The 16,955-nt window shown below is 46.2% G+C and overlaps 1 protein-coding gene across 3 annotated transcripts in view; it reads right to left on the bottom strand.

The window, feature by feature from the left end:
* Positions 1-16,955, bottom strand: part of NLRP1 (NLR family pyrin domain containing 1) — a 75,137-nt gene that overhangs the window by 48,956 nt on the left and 9,226 nt on the right. For all 3 annotated transcript variants that reach the window (XM_030799384.1, XM_030799382.1, XM_030799383.1), the window contains 2 exons: positions 9,592-11,296; positions 4,365-4,535 (listed from right to left, as the gene is read on the bottom strand). In XM_030799384.1, the coding sequence (XP_030655244.1) occupies positions 4,365-4,535; positions 9,592-11,296 (1,876 nt within the window). The remainder of the gene's footprint in view (positions 1-4,364; positions 4,536-9,591; positions 11,297-16,955) is intronic.

The raw sequence follows: 16,955 nt of genomic DNA, 5'->3' as shown, positions 1-16,955 counted from the left end.
TGTCCATTTCTGCAAAAATGGCAGCTGGGATTCTGCTAGGGATTGTGTTGAATCTGTAGATCAGTTTTGGGGGTATTGTCATTTTAATAATATCAAGTCTTCCAATCTATGAACACGGGACATCTTTTCATTTGTTTAGGTCTTACATAATTTCTTTCAACCATTTTTTGTAGTTCCCTGTGTACAAGTTTTCTTTTGTTAAATTTATTGTTTTCCTAATTTAATTTTTGGATTGTTCATTGCTAGTGTATAGCAGTACAACTAATTTTTGTATATTGGTCATGTTTCCTGAAACCTTGCTGAAATCGTTTTTTTTTCTTTTTCAACAGGGTCTCCCTTTGTCACCCAGGTTGGAGTGCAGTGGCACAATCTCAGCTCACTGCTACCTCTGCCTACCGGGCTGAAGCGATTCTCCCACCTCAGCCTCCTGAGTAGCTGGGACTGTATGCGTGTGCCGCCATGCCCGGCTAATTTTTTGTAGTTTTGGTAGAGACAGGGTTTTGCCATGTTGCCCAGGCTGGTCTTGAACTCCAGAACTCAAGCGATCCACCCACCTCAGCCTCCCAAAGTGCTGGGATTACAGGGCATGAGCCACCATGCCTTGCCCTAATTTTAATATTTGTAGATTCCTTAGGATTTTCTACATACAATGTCACGTCACCTGCAAATAATAGTTTAATTACTTTCTTTTCAATCTGGAAGCTATTAATTTCATTTTCTTGCTTAATTGCTCTGGATGGAACCTTGAGTACAATGTTGAATAGAAATGGCAAGAACAGACATCTTTGTCTTATTCCTAATCTTAGGGGGAAAGCACTCAGTCATCCACCATTAAGTATAATGTTAGCTGTGGGTTTTTCACTGGTAACAACTTTATCAGGTTGATAAAGTTCCCTTTTATTTCTAGTTTGCTGAGTGTTTTCAATGTGAAAAGGTGTTGGATTTTGTCAAATGCTTTTTTTGTGTCTTTGAGATAATCATTGGTTTGTGTTCTTTATTCTATTAACATCTTGCATTACACTGATCAGTTTTCCTAGGTTAAACCCAATTTGCATTCTTGTGATAAATCCCATTTGGTCATGGTCTACAATCCTTTTTATATGTTGCCAGTATTTTGTTATGTAATTTTGCATATATATTCATAAAGGATGTTGGCCTGTAGATTTTTTTTTCTCTTGTGATGCTTTTGGTTGTCTTAGTCTAATTTTGGTATCAGGGTAATATTGGTCTCATAGAACAAATTGGCACATGTTCTCTTTTCTGCTATTTTTGGAAGAGTTTGAAAAGATAAGTGTTAATTCTTCTTTAAATATTTGGTAGAATTCACTGGTAAAGCCACCTGGGCCTGGGCTTTGTTTCATAGAAAGTTTTTTAACTTACTAATTCAATATCTGTAATTGTTATAAGTCTATTAAGATTTTGTATTTCTTCTTAAGTCAGTTTAGGTATTTGTGTCTTTCTGGAAGTTGGCCTATTTCATCTGGGCTATCTAATTTGTTGGCTTACAACATTTCATAATATTCACTTATAATCCTTTTATTTCTGTAAGTTCAATTGTGATACCCCATCTTTTATTTCTGATTTTAGTAATCTGAATCTTCTTACTTTTAATTTTAGTTAGTCTAGCTAAAAGGTGTCAAATTTTGTTGGTATTTTTAAAGAACTAACTTTTAGTTTCATTGGTTTTCTGTATTGTTTTCTATTCTCTGTTTCATTTATCTCTACTCTAGTCTTTATTATTTCTTTCCCCCTGCTTGCTTTTGGTTTTGTTTGCTTTTAAAAAAAATTTTTTTTACTAACATGAAAGACCTAAGGAAAACAAATTCTTAAAGTGTAAGTTTAGGTTACTGATTTGAGATTTCTCTGCTTCTTCTTCAATAGACTTTATTTTTTAGAGTAGTTTTAGGTTCACAGTAAAGTTGAGCAAAAAGTACAGCGAGTTCCCATATAGTCCCTGTCCCCGCATCCCTCATACAATCTTTCCCACTACTGACATGCTGTACCACACTAGTACATTGTGGTGACATTTGTTACAACTGATAAACTGACATGGACACATCATCACCCAAAGTCCATAGTTCACATTAGGGGTCACTCTTGGTGGTGTACATTCTATGGATTTTGATTGCTGTAAAATAATATGTATGAACGATTACAGTATATAGAATAGTTTCACTGCCCTAAAACTCTTCTGTGCTCTATTAATTCCTCCCTTCCCCCAAGCCCTGGAAACCACTAATCTTTTTACTATCTCCTTGTTTTTGCCTCTTCCAGAATGTCATATAGTTGGAATCATACAGCATGTAGCCTTTTTAGATTGGCTTCTTTTAGCAACATGCATTTAAAGTTTCTCCATATCTTTTTGTAGCTTGATAGCTTATTTCTTTTTAGCATTGAATAACAATCCATTTTCTGTTTGTACCACAATTTATGAGTCCATTCACTTTCTGAAGGGCAGCTTGCTTCCAAGTTTTGGCAATGATGAACAAAGCTGCCACAAACATTCATGTGCAGGTTTTTGTGTGGACAGAGGTATTCAACTCATTTTGGTAAATATCAAGGAATGTGATCGCTGGATCCTATGGTAAAAGTATATTTTGTTTTGTAGAAAACTGCTAGACTGTATTCCAAAGGGGCTGTCTCATTTTGCATTCCCACCAGCAGTGAATGAGAGTTCCTGTTGTTCCACATCCTAACCAGCATTTGGTGTTGTCAGTGTTTTGGATTTTGGCCATTCTGACAAGTGTGTAGTGGTATCTTTTCTTTTTTTCATTAATTAAAAAAATTTGAGTAATTTTTTTAGAGATAAGGTCTGTCTCTGTTGCCCAGCTTGAAGTGCAGTGGCATAATCACAGCTCACTGCAGTGTTGAATTCCTGGGCTCAAGTGATCCTCCTGTCTCAGCCTCCCAAGTAGTTATGACAACAGGCACAGGTCATCATTCTCAACTAATTTTTTATGTTTTTGTAGAGACAGAGTCTCTCTATGTTGTCCAGGCTGGTCTCAAACTCCTGGCCTAAGGCAATCATCCTGCCTTGGCCTTCCAAAGCTTTGGGATTACAGGCATGGGTCATCATGTCTGGCTCTATCTTTCCTTTTTTTTTTTGTTTTAAATAGAGGCATTTATAACTATAAATTTCCCTGTAAGCACTGCATTAGCTGTATCCAATACATTTTGGCATGTTGTGATTTTGTTTTCATCCCTCTCAAAGTATTTTCTAATTTCCTTTGTGATTTCTTCTTTGACCCTTGGTTATTTAGGAGTGTGTTTTTAAATTTCAGTGTATTTATGAACTCATCAACTTTCCTTCTATTGTTGATTTCTACTTTCATTTTATCATGGTCAGAGAATATGCTTTGTATGATTTCAGTCCTTGCAAATTTGTTGAGATTTGTTTTATGGGGCAATCTTATCTTTGGATAGAGCTTTATTTGATACCTATTTGGCAGGTCCAGTTGGATACCTTGAAAGGATCTTGAAACCAGCAAGCACGAGATCACACTCATGACACTCCACCCCCCAATCACTTTTCTTTTAGTATTCCCCATCTTAATGAAGATGCCACTATCTCATGAGTTGCTTTGGTCAGAAACCTAAAATCATCCTTGATATCTTCCTCTTCCTTTTTTTCCTAAATTCAATCCGTTACTGAGCCCAGTTGATTTTACTTTTACAGCCACTTTGTTCCACATCCATTGCCAATACCATACTCCAAGCTATGACCGTCTGTTACAAAAAGTACGATAATTTTCCTTAGTCCAAGCTATCACTATCTTTGCAGGGACTACTGCAATTTTCTTACTAATTGGTTTCCCAGCCTCTACTTTTGCACTCTTCCAATCCATTTTTCATGTTGCAGCCAGTTTCTGTTTTGAAAATGTACTGATCTTGTCAACCTTCTGCTTAAAATTCCACACCATCAGGAAAAGACCCAAATCCAACATGGCGCACAAGCCTTGCATAGTCTGGTTCCTGCTGGTGTCTGTAGCCTTATCTCATCCCTTTGCTATCTGCCCTCCAGCCACACTGGCCTGCTTTCAATTTCTTGACTCCCTCCTCCTGCCTTCTGCACAGAGCCTTTGTACATGCTATTCCCTTTTCCTGGAAGTTTTTTCTTCCTGCTTCGCTTAGTTAAATCCTCTGTATTCTTCAGACCTCCCTCAAACCTCACTTCATGAAGGAATTTTTTTTTTTTTTATGAGCAAAAAATCCTATCTGTGTTTGTTTACTAAAGTCACCCTGGCCAGAGAGGGCCTCAATGAATATTTGATAAATACAAAGACAAATCCCTCAGCCTAGACTCAGCTTCTGCCTTGGATCTCTTCCCCATCCCTGCTTCAGAACAGAACCCAGGCCAGACTCACCGCAGGGTCTCCAGGAGGCAGCGAGGGCATCTCAGGGTCTTACAAAGACTCTTCACTGCAGAGTGGCTCAGCGAGTTTCCACTTAGGTCCAGCTCCTTTAGGTTTCTGGTGACCTTGAGGACGGAGAAGAGAATCTGCCAGTAGGCATCTGTGACTGGGGCCCACCTGAACCTGAGGGGCAGAGAGAAGGACAGGAGAGATGTGATGTGGCTGGCAGGGGTTTGAGGTACCCAGCCCTGCACAACACAGTGGGGCTTTGTCCCCCTGAGCACCAGGCCACAGCGGGTAGTGCCATCTCCAGTACTGACCAGCCTCCCTGCCTGTCTGCCTCTGTCACCCAGGGCTAGGTCCCTCTCCTCCATGTGGCTCCTCATTCTACAGCCCTTACCATAGCACACTGAAGTGTTCATCCCGTGTGTCTGTTTCTGCCTCAGTCTGGGAGTTCCTTGAGGGCAGGGACAGACATTTGTCTTTTTTTTTTTTTTTTTTTTCTTTTAATCTGCACTGCTCAGCATAGGGCCTGGCCTCTGTGCTGGGCGCTGCAGATAAGAAAAAAAATTTTACTTAAAAAAATTTGACAGCCCTCCTCCCTTTGATGCAGACACACCTGTGCTCCTTTGGCACAGACATTCTGGAGTCCCAATGCCCAGGAAAGAAGATGGGAGGCGGGAGCAGAGCCTGGGAGAGATGGCCTGAGGATGATGTTGTGATGGAAGACTGTATATGATCATATGCACTGCTGTCCAGGTTGGCTCACATAGGACCCTATCCCCTTCCCAGGATAACAAGAGGGTCTGCAGGAGAGAGATGGCTGTGGGGAGTGCCCTAGGAGAGAATATTTGCAGCCTGAGGGGAGGGGATGATGGGCTTTGTCTGAGGGTGTTAGAGTAGACTCCGACTCATGTGATTTCTACCCATTTAATTGATCTGTTTTCACACACTACTTTAGTGACCTCATCTACCTCCAAGGCTTCAACTACTATAAGCTCTATTCCAAGTTTTAGACTGAGTTTTCTATTTTCTGGCCGGATATCCCCACCTCGACATCCCAGTAATTCTTTCATCTAATTTGTCCCAACAAGTCCCCAACCTTAATTCATCTTTCTCTCTAAGTCTGCAGAGCCACATGGGGGCAAGAAGCAGAGGCAAGGAGCTGCCTGCATGTGGGCTCTGCTTCTCGTCCCTCACTCCATCTCCTCTGCTGCAAAAAGAGGACAGCAATAGCACCTGCTGCAGAGGGGTATGTGAGAATTAAAAGCTACTACAGAGTATCCCAAAAGTCCTAGAGCAGTTTTAAGTTTTAATAACTGTGGAAGTACAAGTACTACAAACATGTAGAAAAAGCCAGCTGAGTGCAGTGCCTCTTGCCTGTAATCCCAGTACTTGAGGAGGTAGAGACAGGAGGATCGATTGAGCCCAGGAGTTTGAGACCAGCCTGGGCAACATAGTAAGATCCTGTTTCTACAAAAATAAAAAAAAACTAGCCGACGTGGTGGTGTGCACCTGTAGTCCCAGCTACTCAGGAGGCTGAGGCAGGAGAATGGCTTGAACCTGGGAGGCCAAGGTTGCAGTGAGGTATGGTCATGCCACTGCACTATTCCGAGGAGACACAGTGAGATCCCATCTCAAACACACACACACACACACACACACACACACACACGAAAAAAGCTATAAATGAAAGCTTATTTGAATTTCTTTTACATTTACTTAGTTTTGTGAAACTTGAAAAATACATTTTAAATTTTTTATTTCCGTTGGCATTTGCCATCCTTAATCAAGGTGACTGGAAAAAAATTAAAAATTTATACTTGAGGCCAGGCGTGGTGGCTCACGCCTGTAATCCCAGCACTTTGGGAGGCTGAGGCGGGCGGATCACGAGGTCAGGAGATCGAGACCATCTAGGCTAACACAGTGAAACCCTGTGTCTACTAAAAATACAAAAAATTAGTCGGGCAGCTGTAATCCCAGCTACTCAGGAGGCTGAGGCAGGAGAATGGTGTGAACCCAGGAGGCGGAGCTTGCAGTGAGCTGAGATAGCGCCACTGCAGTCCGGCCTGGGCCAAAGAGCGAGATTCCGTCTCAAAAAAAAAAAAAAAAAAAAAATTATACTTGAAAATGCACAATGCTTAATCACACACCAAATACCTGGAAGCTCCCATCCTGCCATCTTCATTTCTTTAATATCTCTGGTTGGTTCTCCTCTTCCTTCCCACAGCCCTTGGCCAACCTCCACCCTTTCTTCCTGAACTTTCTTGTTTGTTTATAGTAGCCTCCCTATTCTTCTTTCTGCCTTGCCTAGCCGATTCAGTTCCTTCAAAATTTCTCCTCCCACCTGCGGCTGAAGCCTCTGACTTTCCCATGGCATTCTCTTAAGGCTCCACTTGCTCCCGCCCATCCCAAACTCTCTTCTCTGGCCTGGTGTTCTTGGTTCCCTTTGCCCATTCCAGCCCCCATCCCCCGGCCAGCCACCATCTGGCCTCTGCCTCTAGATGCCTGGAACTCTTTGAAGGTTTCCCATCTGTCCACTGCTACTTGCAGTACCTGTATCCAGGTCCTTTAAAGCCTACCTCACACTTATAACTATGAACAACTAGAAACAGCTTAAAATGGCCAAGAACAGGAGAATGGTCAAATCAGCCATGGCACTCTCCCTATGGAATAGCAGGTGGTCATTCAAAATGGTGTTGTATCAGACTACTTGAAAATATATGAAGGGCTGGCATGGTGACTCACGCCTGTGATCCCAGCACTTTGGAAGGCCGAGGCAGGAGGATCATTTGAGGTCAGGAGTTCAAGACCAACCTGGCCAACATGGTGAAACCCCGTTTCTACTGAAAAGACAAAAAAATTAGCTGGGTGTGGTGGCGTGTGCCTGTAATCCCACCTACTCTGGAGGCTGAGGCACGAGAATTGCTTGAACCCGGGAGGCAGAGGTTGCAGTGAGCAGAGATCGTGCCACTGCACTCCAGCCTGGTGACAGAGCGAGACTCTGTCTCTCTCTCTCTGTCTCTCATTCTCTCTCTCTCTTTACACACACACACACATATGTATACAAAGGGCTGGGCATGATGGGTCATACCTGTGATCCCAGCACTTTGGGAGGTCAAGGTGAGCAGATTGCTTGAGCCCAGGAGTTTGAGACCAGCTTGGTCAACATAGTGAAACCTCATCTCTATACAAAAAACATGCAAAAATTATCGCTACATGTCGGCATGCTCCTATGGTCTCAGCTCCTGGGGGTGCTGAGGTAAGAGGATCCCTTAAACCCGGGTGGTCCAGGCTGCAGTGAGCTGTGACTGCACCACTGCACTCCAGCCTGGGTGACAGAGCGAGACTGTGTCTCAGACAACAACAAACCAAAAAAACACCCCACACCCACTCACAAGAAGATAGCCTCTGATATATAAAGAAAATAAAACTGACTATAAAATAAAATGTACAACATGGTTCGATTTCGCCATAGACACGTGCATAGAAAAAAGACGGGGGTTCTTACAATTGACCACTAATTTTTTTTTTTTGAGACTGAGTTTTGCTCTTTTTCCCAGGCTGGAGTGAAGTGGCACAATCTCAGCTCACTGCAACCTCTGCCCCTGACCTGTCAAGTGATTCTCCTGCCTCAGCCTCCCAAGCAGCTGGGATTACAGGCGCCTGACACCATTCTTGGCTAATTTATGTATTTTTAGCAGAGATAGGGTTTCACCATGTTGACCAGGCTGGTCTCGAACTCCTGACCTCAGGTGATCCACCTGCCTCAGCCTCCCAAAGTGCTGGGGTTACAGGTGTGAGCCACCACACCCGGACAATTTTTAATGATGGTCATTTCAGAGTGATGGAATTCTTGCTGATACTACTTTTCATCTTTTTGCTTATCTACATATCCTTTTTTTGTTTGTTTTTTGAGACAGAGTCTGGCTCTGTTGCCCAGGCTGGAGTTCAGTATCGCGATCTTGGCTCATTGCAAACTCCGTCTCCCAGATTCAAGTGACTCTCATGCCCCAGCCTCCCTAATAGCTGGGATTACAGGCGTGTGCCACCATGCCCAGATAATTTTTGTATTTTTTAGTAGAGATGGGGTTTGGCCATGTTGGCCAGGCTGGTCTCAAACTCCTGGCCTCAAGTGATCCTCCTGCTTTGGCCTCCCAAAGTGCTGGAATTACAGGTGTGAGCCACTTCACCCAGCCTACATATCTTTTTTTTTTTTTTTTTCCTATAATGAACATGAATTTTATTGTGAGAAAAAGTTTTAAAAATATAAATATGAAGACCCACATCAAACATTTCTTCCTCTGAGAATCTTCATTGTCCACTCGTGTGATCACTCCCTTCCTTGGGCCACCACAGTACCTTGTCCATACCTCTACTGTTGTAGGCATCACACTCTGTTGTCATTAAATGAATGTTTGTCTTCTCCCCTATTTTTTGAGCTCCTTAAGGCAGCTATTGTGCTTTTTAATCTGTGATCTGTAGGGCCTGGCATAGAATCAGTGCTTAATAAATACTTATGGAAGGAATCATCTAAAGCAGGACATAGACACATACCAATACCATGTGATAGATACCGCGACAGAGGTCGGGGAACCAGGGTGGGGAAGTTCTCAGTGTTGCCGGGCTGGAGAATGGTTAGAGGAAGCTGTTCTGGCACAGCCAGAGAGTGGGTTTCAGGCTGAGTGCCTGGGGCCATAGTGGCACCACGGTCACAAATAATTATGAAGTCCGTTTTGCAGGGAAAAATAGGAAACTCTTTTTGAGAGCTGATGGGGAAGATCTCAGGGCCAATGTCGTTGTCATTGAAAGGGTTCCTGAAGCAGCTGGAGGAGCGATTTCTCCTAGAGAATGAACGCCCAGAGAGAGGAGCAGAGGTAGGGGGGCTGCCTGATCCTTGGGGAGTGTGGGGGTAGCAAAGGTCAGCAGGAAGGTGGGAGCACGTCCAGGAGAGAAGGTGGACGGTCATTCTGAGGGTAGGAGGAGAGGTGGCAGACATGGCGGGGCCCAGTGGCCTCTCCAGAAGCAAGCAGGGCCTGCCCCACAGCCGGGCACTGCAGAGGAGCTTAGGTAGACAGAGCATGGTGGTCAGATTGGGTGGTTAGAAGTCACTGGCGACCCTGATCCTTTAGCCACCCCCGCCCCCGGCCAGGCTCAGTGAGCGTGACTCTGGTGCTCAGGTCACTCGGGCTTATGGACCGACAGAGGAGCTGCAGACATGGGTGGTTTGGGTACTCACAGGACTACCCTGGTGGGGCTCCATGCTGGTCTGTGCTGTCTGCCCTCAATCAGTTGAAGCTTCTTCACGTGGGGGCTGAATTTAATGCAGAAAGTGCACACTAGGAGCTCCATGTCTGTTTCTACACACATGCCCAATTCTTGGAAATGGGCCATCACTTGTGTCAGGAACGTTTTGTTCTGAGTCTCGTACAAACAGTGGAGGAACTCCAGAGAGTGTGGCTGCAGCAGCGGCTGCAGGGACGGGACCCAGCGCATCAGTTTCCTCCCCTGAGACAGCCGGCAGTGAAAGATGTTCTTCATCTCTCTCTCTCCCTCATCACTTAACAGGCCCAATAGGAAACGTGTGGTTGGTGCCCCAAACAGGCCATGTGTTCCATATGCTTCTAGCAACTTTTCCAAATGTATGATGCAATTAGAATGTTTACCTCTCCCCTTCTTATCCTCCAAGGCATAGGACATTGCTGCAAAGAACTCCTGGAAACAGAGGTGAATGAAGCTGTAGCTCAGAGGGATGGGGTGCTCTTGAAGAATACCCATCTTCAAGAGGGTGGAGATAATGGCCCCATCTAACCCATGCTTCCTGAGGTCATCTGGACTGAAAAGGGTCTTTTTTTGCCAGACGCCCTCAGCAGCCAGAGAGCAGAGGTCTCTGAGCTGGGGTCCCAATGGCTGAGCTTGGAGAGCCTGGGAAAGGTAACGCAGACAGAGGGTCGTGGTGGTCTTGGAAGTCAGTGTGAGTTTTTCCTTCCGCTTTATCTGCTGCATCAGGCAAGTGCAGGCCAGCCAGGACACCCAGGGCACGAGACACAGGGCCCAGAGTTCTTTGTTTGATTTGACCAACCTAAAGGCTGTAATTGCTTGCCTTTCACCTGTGAAATATTTGTAGAAATATTCCTTCCTGCTGGACTCAGAGAACCCCAGGACCTCTACCCAACGTGCCTGCTCCAAAGAAGGAATGAGATTCTGCAGAGCTGTGGTCCGAGCTGTGATCAGGAAGGAAGCCTCAGGAAGTATGGTTTTCCCCAGCAAACTGCCCAGCAGTGCATCCACTGGCCGCGGCTGGCTCCAGTGCAGACAGAGCTCGGAACTCGGCTCCTGTAAGACCCATCCTGGCTCATCTACACCATCGAGGATGAAGAGCAGCCGCTCTGGCCTAGACAGGATCTGTCTAATGGGAGCCTGAGCAGCTGTGCAGTCTTTTGCAATGAGCTCAGCGAGACTCACCACCTTGGACTGGGCCAGCTCTCTGCAGCTGAAGTAGAAGACATGCTGGAAGCGGTCCCCATACAGCTGGCCTCTCCCCCAGGCTTCCCTCACCTGCCTGGCCAGTGTTGACTTCCCAATTCCAGCAGCCCCCTGCAGTATGACTATGCGAGGTTCTTGGGTATCCAGGCCTGGGCCAAATAAGTCTCCGATCTCAATTAAATGTCCTCGATCCTCCTCCACATCAGGAGGCCAGCTTTCCTTGACCAGGGGCTCTTGGCTTCTGGGGTGAGGTCTTTGTAGAAGTAGCAGCTGTGTGAATTTTTGGTTCAAATCCTCATTTTTCCAGGGCCATGTGGAACAGAGGCTCTCTCTCCCAGAAGGCTCCCATGGGTGGCGGTGGGGCTGTAGGCTGGCGTGCACCTCTGGGGGTGTTCCTACCGCCGCTGCCCATGGGGGCCTGCCTTTCTCTGATTTCTCTATCTCTCTTTCTCTGATTTCTAAGTAAGGGAGGGAAAGAAGGAACATAAAGGTAGAGAATAGAAGAATTAATTAATTAATTAAACAACTGTTTTAGGCGCCTACTCGAAGCCACACACTGCGCTGGCTGCAGACACTGGTATGTTCCCGCCATGCGGCGGAAGGACATGTGCTTTGGGGTAGAAGATTCCAGTTCAAGTCTTGACTCAACCAAGTCACACTTCCTGAATGACTTTCCTTCACTGAATATTTATCAAGGGCTTACTCTGTGCCAGGTGCTGCTATAGGGGTTGGGGATAAAGAGTGAACAAAACAGACACAACTCTCAGTCCTCACTAAGCTCATGATGCTGGCCATTAACCCCTATGAGCCTCAGTTTTCTCATCTGTAAGCTGGGGGTTGTAGGAGGTCATGGAGGAGTGGAGGAGATACCGGAGTGTGTAGCAGATGCTGACAGCATCCCCTGAGCACCTGCTGTTGCAGTACCTGCCAACGGTGTCCCTTGGCAACAGCTGTAGTCACGTCTGAGGGCTCTTTCTCTGTCTGTAAGCTGGGCGGGCCAGAAATACTGGAGGATAGTTCTCCAGTCCAGGAGATGCCCTTAGTGGATGACAGATGGGGGTCCCTTGCCCCCAGGACAGATAACACTCAGGTGTGTTCTCACTGTCTCCCAGACATCCGCAGCAGCATGGAGTCTCAGTTGCTCACAAGGTAACCTGTTCCATCATCTACCTTTCCTGGGTTTCCCTGCCTCCCCCCTCTCTCTTGTTGATGTTTCCAAGGAATCACCTCCCCAGTAAGCCACCTGCAACCAAATCCGGTCTCAGGCTTCTGGGTGAGCCCACACCTGAGACAGATGGAAGACACCTCATGACCTGTGAGAAGCTGAGCTCATCTATGCCACTGTTTCCCAGGGAGGGACCTCACACTCCTATCTTAGTCAGATTCCAAATAGAACAACAGTTACAACCCCTTCTGTTCTTTTCTTCACAATATGTTCAGTGCCTCTCCCTTCTCTCCTTAGGTGAATTTATTTTATTTTATTTTATTTATTTTTTTGAGGCAGAGTTTTGCTCGTCACCCAGGCTGGAGTGCAGTGGCACGATCTCGGCTCACCGCAACCTCCGCCTCCCAGGTTCAAGTGATTCTCCTGCCTCAGCCCCCCGAGTAGCTGGGATTATAAGCACCCGCCATCACGCTGGCTAATTTTTGTATTTTTGTAGAGACGGGGTTTCACCATGTTGGCCATGCTGGTCTCAAACTCCTGACCTCACATGATCCGCCCGCCTCGGCCTCCCAAAGTGCTGGGATTACAGGCGTGAGCCACCACACCCAGCCTACTATCTTGTCTTTTACTCAAACAAGTTTTCCTACCTTTGCTCTTGATAGATCAAAAAGCATGCCATGTGGTTTTTATACTTGCATGAAACTGTTCTTTGGGATATTAGTTTGTTCAGGTTCCCCACTTGGACAGCAGAGGGGGTGGCTCTGCCCATCCTTGCCACTGGTAGCCAGGCGGGCAATGTCTGCTAGCGGTCTGCTTCTGTCTGAACTCAGCCAGCAGAGGCCAACTCCTGGTTCCCTGAGAAACATTCTGAAGGCAGGGCGGGTGACTCCACCCACTACCGCCTCTCCTAGCCATGCAGGCCATGTCTGCTAGAGCTTCCAGCACAGTGGTCCTAATTCTGTCTGAATCCGGCTGAGGGGTGCAGCCTCTTGTTGCTCCCCAGGGAAACACCTAGACGGCAGGGTGGGTGACTCCAACCACCTCTGCCTGTGGTGGCCAGATGGGCCACACCTGCTAGAGCTTCCAGCCCAGCAGTCCCGCTACTCTGTGGGTGGGTGCCGTCCCCTGTTCCCCTGGGAAGCACCCAGACAGCTGATTACGTGACCCCACCCACTTCTGCAGATCCTAGCTGAGCAGGACTTGCTGGTTTGGACAATGCCCAAGCAGGGAAGAGCCCTCATTCTCTTATCACTGACAGAGGTGAGATGTCCGAGTTTGTAGGCTGGTGGAGGAGTGAGGTGTGCCTCTCTCCGCAGGGCAGACCCAGCAGGGATATGGCCTGTCTGCCAACCACAGCCCCTGCCTGAAGGAATCCCGTTTACCAGAACACCCAACAAAAGAAATGCAGGCATGGAGCCAGTAATCAGAAGGGTCTCATCTAAGGCCCAGGAGTGGACTAAGTGAGAAGGTCACCCCCCTGTCCCCAACACACACAGAACACTACTGCCAACTGTACCAAAACATGAAGAACCACGCAGCAGAGTAAGAGTGTATCTCCTGGTGATCACTTTTAAGCACTGCCTACTGGATGGCGGCCCCAAAATACAACACCAAAATGTTTTGCCAGTATTCAGCGCCTGTGAAAACTAAGGTAAAGGCTCCCACCAGCACCCTGCCCCAGCCAACACACATGCACCCTGCCATGCCACTGTGGCTGGCGCCATGTGCAAGTAAGCACAGATCCTGCTGGCACTGCCACAAGCAGGCACTTTGGCCTGCACCCCCACCGGACTGTTGAGGCCAGCGGACTGGGAACACCTTGGCCCCTTTAATGCAGCAGGTTCTGAACCCCAAGGGGCCAGAGGAAAAAGGCTGGGGACCCAGTACCAGCATTCTAGAGTTAGAGCAGGCAGCTCAGGAGTGCTGAGCTGAGCCTTGGCCACCTGAAATCTTCCAGAATCTAAGCCAGTTGACTGAACCCACCTTATACCACAATCAAATCCCCAAGGGCTTTAAGCAAGACAAAAACAAAACAAAACAAAAACCCCATCCAAAGGAAGACAACTTCAAAGATTAAAGGAACATCAGCCCACACACAAGAGAAAGAACCAGCTCAAGAACTCTGGTAACTCAAAAAGCCACAGTGTCTTCCTATCTCCAGACATGTGCACTAGTGCCTCAGCAATGGTATTTTAACAGGCTGAAATGGCCGAAATGACAGACATAGAATTCGGAATATGCATAGGAATGAAGATCATCGAGATTCAGGAGAAAGTCAAAATCCAGTCCAAGCAATCTAAGGAATACAATAAAATGATACAGGAGCTGAAAGACGAAATGGTCATTTTAGGAAAGAACCAAACTGATCTGATAGAGCTGGAAATCTCACTACAAGAATTTCATAATACAATAGCAAGTATTAACAACAAGATAGACCAAGCTGAGGAAAGAATCTCAGAGCCTGAAGACTGGTTCTCCAAATTAACCCAGTCAGACAAAAATAAAAAAGAATAAAAACAAATGAGGGGGTGGAGCCAAGATGGCCGAATAGGAACAGCTCCAGTCTACAGCTCCCAGTGTGAGCAACTCAGAAGATGGGTGATTTCTGCATTTCCATCTGAGGTACTGGGTTCATCCCACTAGGGAGTGCCAGACAGTGGGTGCAGGACAGTGCGTGCAGCGCACCATGCACGAGCTGAAGCAGGGCGAGGCATTGCCTCACTCGGGAAGCGCAAAGGGTCAGGGAGTTCCCTTTCCTAGTCAAAGAAAGGGGTGACAGATGGCACCTGGAAAATCGGGTCACTCCCACCCTAATACTGTGCTTCCAACGGGCTTACAAAATGGCACACCTGGAGATTATATCCCACACCTGGCTTGGAGGGTCCTATGCCCACGGAGTCTCGCTGATTGCTAGCACAGCAGTCTGAGATCAAACTGCAAGGCAGCAGCCAGGCTGGGGGAGGGGCGCCCGCCATTGCCCAGGCTTGATTAGGTAAACAAAGCAGCCGGGAAGCTCGAACTGGGTGGAGCCCACCACAGCTCAAGGAGGCCTGCCTGCCTCTGTAGGCTCCACCTCTGGGGGCAGGGCACAGACAAACAAAAAGACAGTAGTAAGCTCTGCAGACTTAAATGTCCCTGTCTGACAGCTTTGAAGAGAGTAGTGGTTCTCCCAGCACGCAGCTGGAGATCTGAGAACGGGCAGACTGCCTCCTCAAGTGGGTCCCTGACTCCTGACCCCCGGGCAGCCTAACTGGGAGGCACCCCCAAGTAGGGGCAGACTGACACCTCACACGGCCGGGTACTCCTCTGAGACAAAACTTCCAGAGGAATGATCAGGCAGCAGCGTTTGCGGTTCACAAAAATCCACTGCTGAGACCCAGGCAAACAGGGTCTGGAGTGGACCTCTAGCAAACTCCAACAGACCTGCAGCTGAGGGTCCTGTCTGTTAGAAGAAAAACTAACAAACAGAAAGGACATCCACACCAAAAACCCATCTGTACATCACCGTCATCAAAGACCAAAAGTAGATAAAACCACAAAGATGGGGAAAAAACACAGAGCAGAAAAACTGGAAATTCTAAAAAGCAGAGCACCTCTCCTCCTCCAAAGGAACACAGCTCCTCACCAGCAACGGAACAAAGCTGGATGGAGAATGACTTTGACGAGTTGAGAGAAGAAGGCTTCAGACAATCAAACTACTCCGAGCTATGGGAGGAAATTCAAACCAAAGGCAAAGAAGTTAAAAACTTTGAAAAAAATTTAGACGAATGTCTAACTAGAATAACCAATACAGAGAAGTGCTTAAAGGAGCTGATGGAGCTGAAAGCCAAGGCTTGAGAACTACGTGAAGAATGCAGAAGCCTCAGGAGCCGATGCGATCAACTGGAAGAAAGGGTATCAGTGATCGAAGATCAAATGAATGAAATGAAGCAAGAAGGGAAGTTTAGAGAAAAAAGAATAAAAAGAAATGAACAAAGCCTCCAAGAAATATGGGACTATGTGAAAAGACCAAATCTACGTCTGATTGGTGTACCTGAAAGTGATGGGGAGAATGGAACCAAGTTGGAAAACACTCTGCAGGATATTATCCAGGAGAACTTCCCCAATCTAGCAAGGCAGGCCAACATTCAGATTCAGGAAATACAGAGAACGCCACAAAGATACTCCTCGAGAAGAGCAACTTCAAGACACATAATTGTCAGATTCACCAAAGTTGAAATGAAGGAAAAAATGTTAAGAGCAGCCAGAGAGAAAGGTCGGGTTACCCACAAAGGGAAGCCCATCAGACCAACAGCAGATTTCTCGGCTGAAACTCTACAAGCCAGAAGAGAGTGGGGGCCAATGTTCAACATTCTTAAAGAAAAGAATTTTCAACCCAGAACTTCATATCCAGCCAAACTAAGCTTCATAAGTGAAGGAGAAATAAAATACTTTACAGACAAGCAAATGCTGAGAGATTTTGTCACCACCAGGCCTGCCCTAAAAGAGCTCCTGAAGGAAGCACTAAACATGGAAAGGAACAACAGGTACCAGCCACTGCAAAATCATGTCAAATTGTAAAGATCATCGAGGCTAGGAAGAAACTGCATCAACTAACGAGCAAAATAATCAGCTAACATCATAATGACAGGATCAAATTCTCACATAACAATATTAACTTTAAATGTAAATGGACTAAATGCTCCAATTAAAAGACACAGACTGGCAAACTGGATAAAGAGTCAAGACCCATCAGTGTGCTGTATTCAGGAAACCCATCTCACCTGCAGAGACACACATAGACTCAAAATAAAAGGATGGAGGAAGATCTACCAAGCACATGGAAAACAAAAAAAGGCAGGGGTTGCAATCCTAGTCTCTGATAAAATAGACTTTAAACCAACAAAGATCAAAAGAGACAAAGAAGGCCATTACATAATGGTAAAGGGATCAATTCAACAAGAAGAGCTAAC

Source organism: Nomascus leucogenys, chromosome 19 (assembly GCF_006542625.1).
Source record: "Nomascus leucogenys isolate Asia chromosome 19, Asia_NLE_v1, whole genome shotgun sequence".
Lineage (NCBI taxonomy): Eukaryota > Metazoa > Chordata > Mammalia > Primates > Hylobatidae > Nomascus > Nomascus leucogenys.
This window is presented reverse-complemented; position numbering and strand designations above follow the sequence as displayed.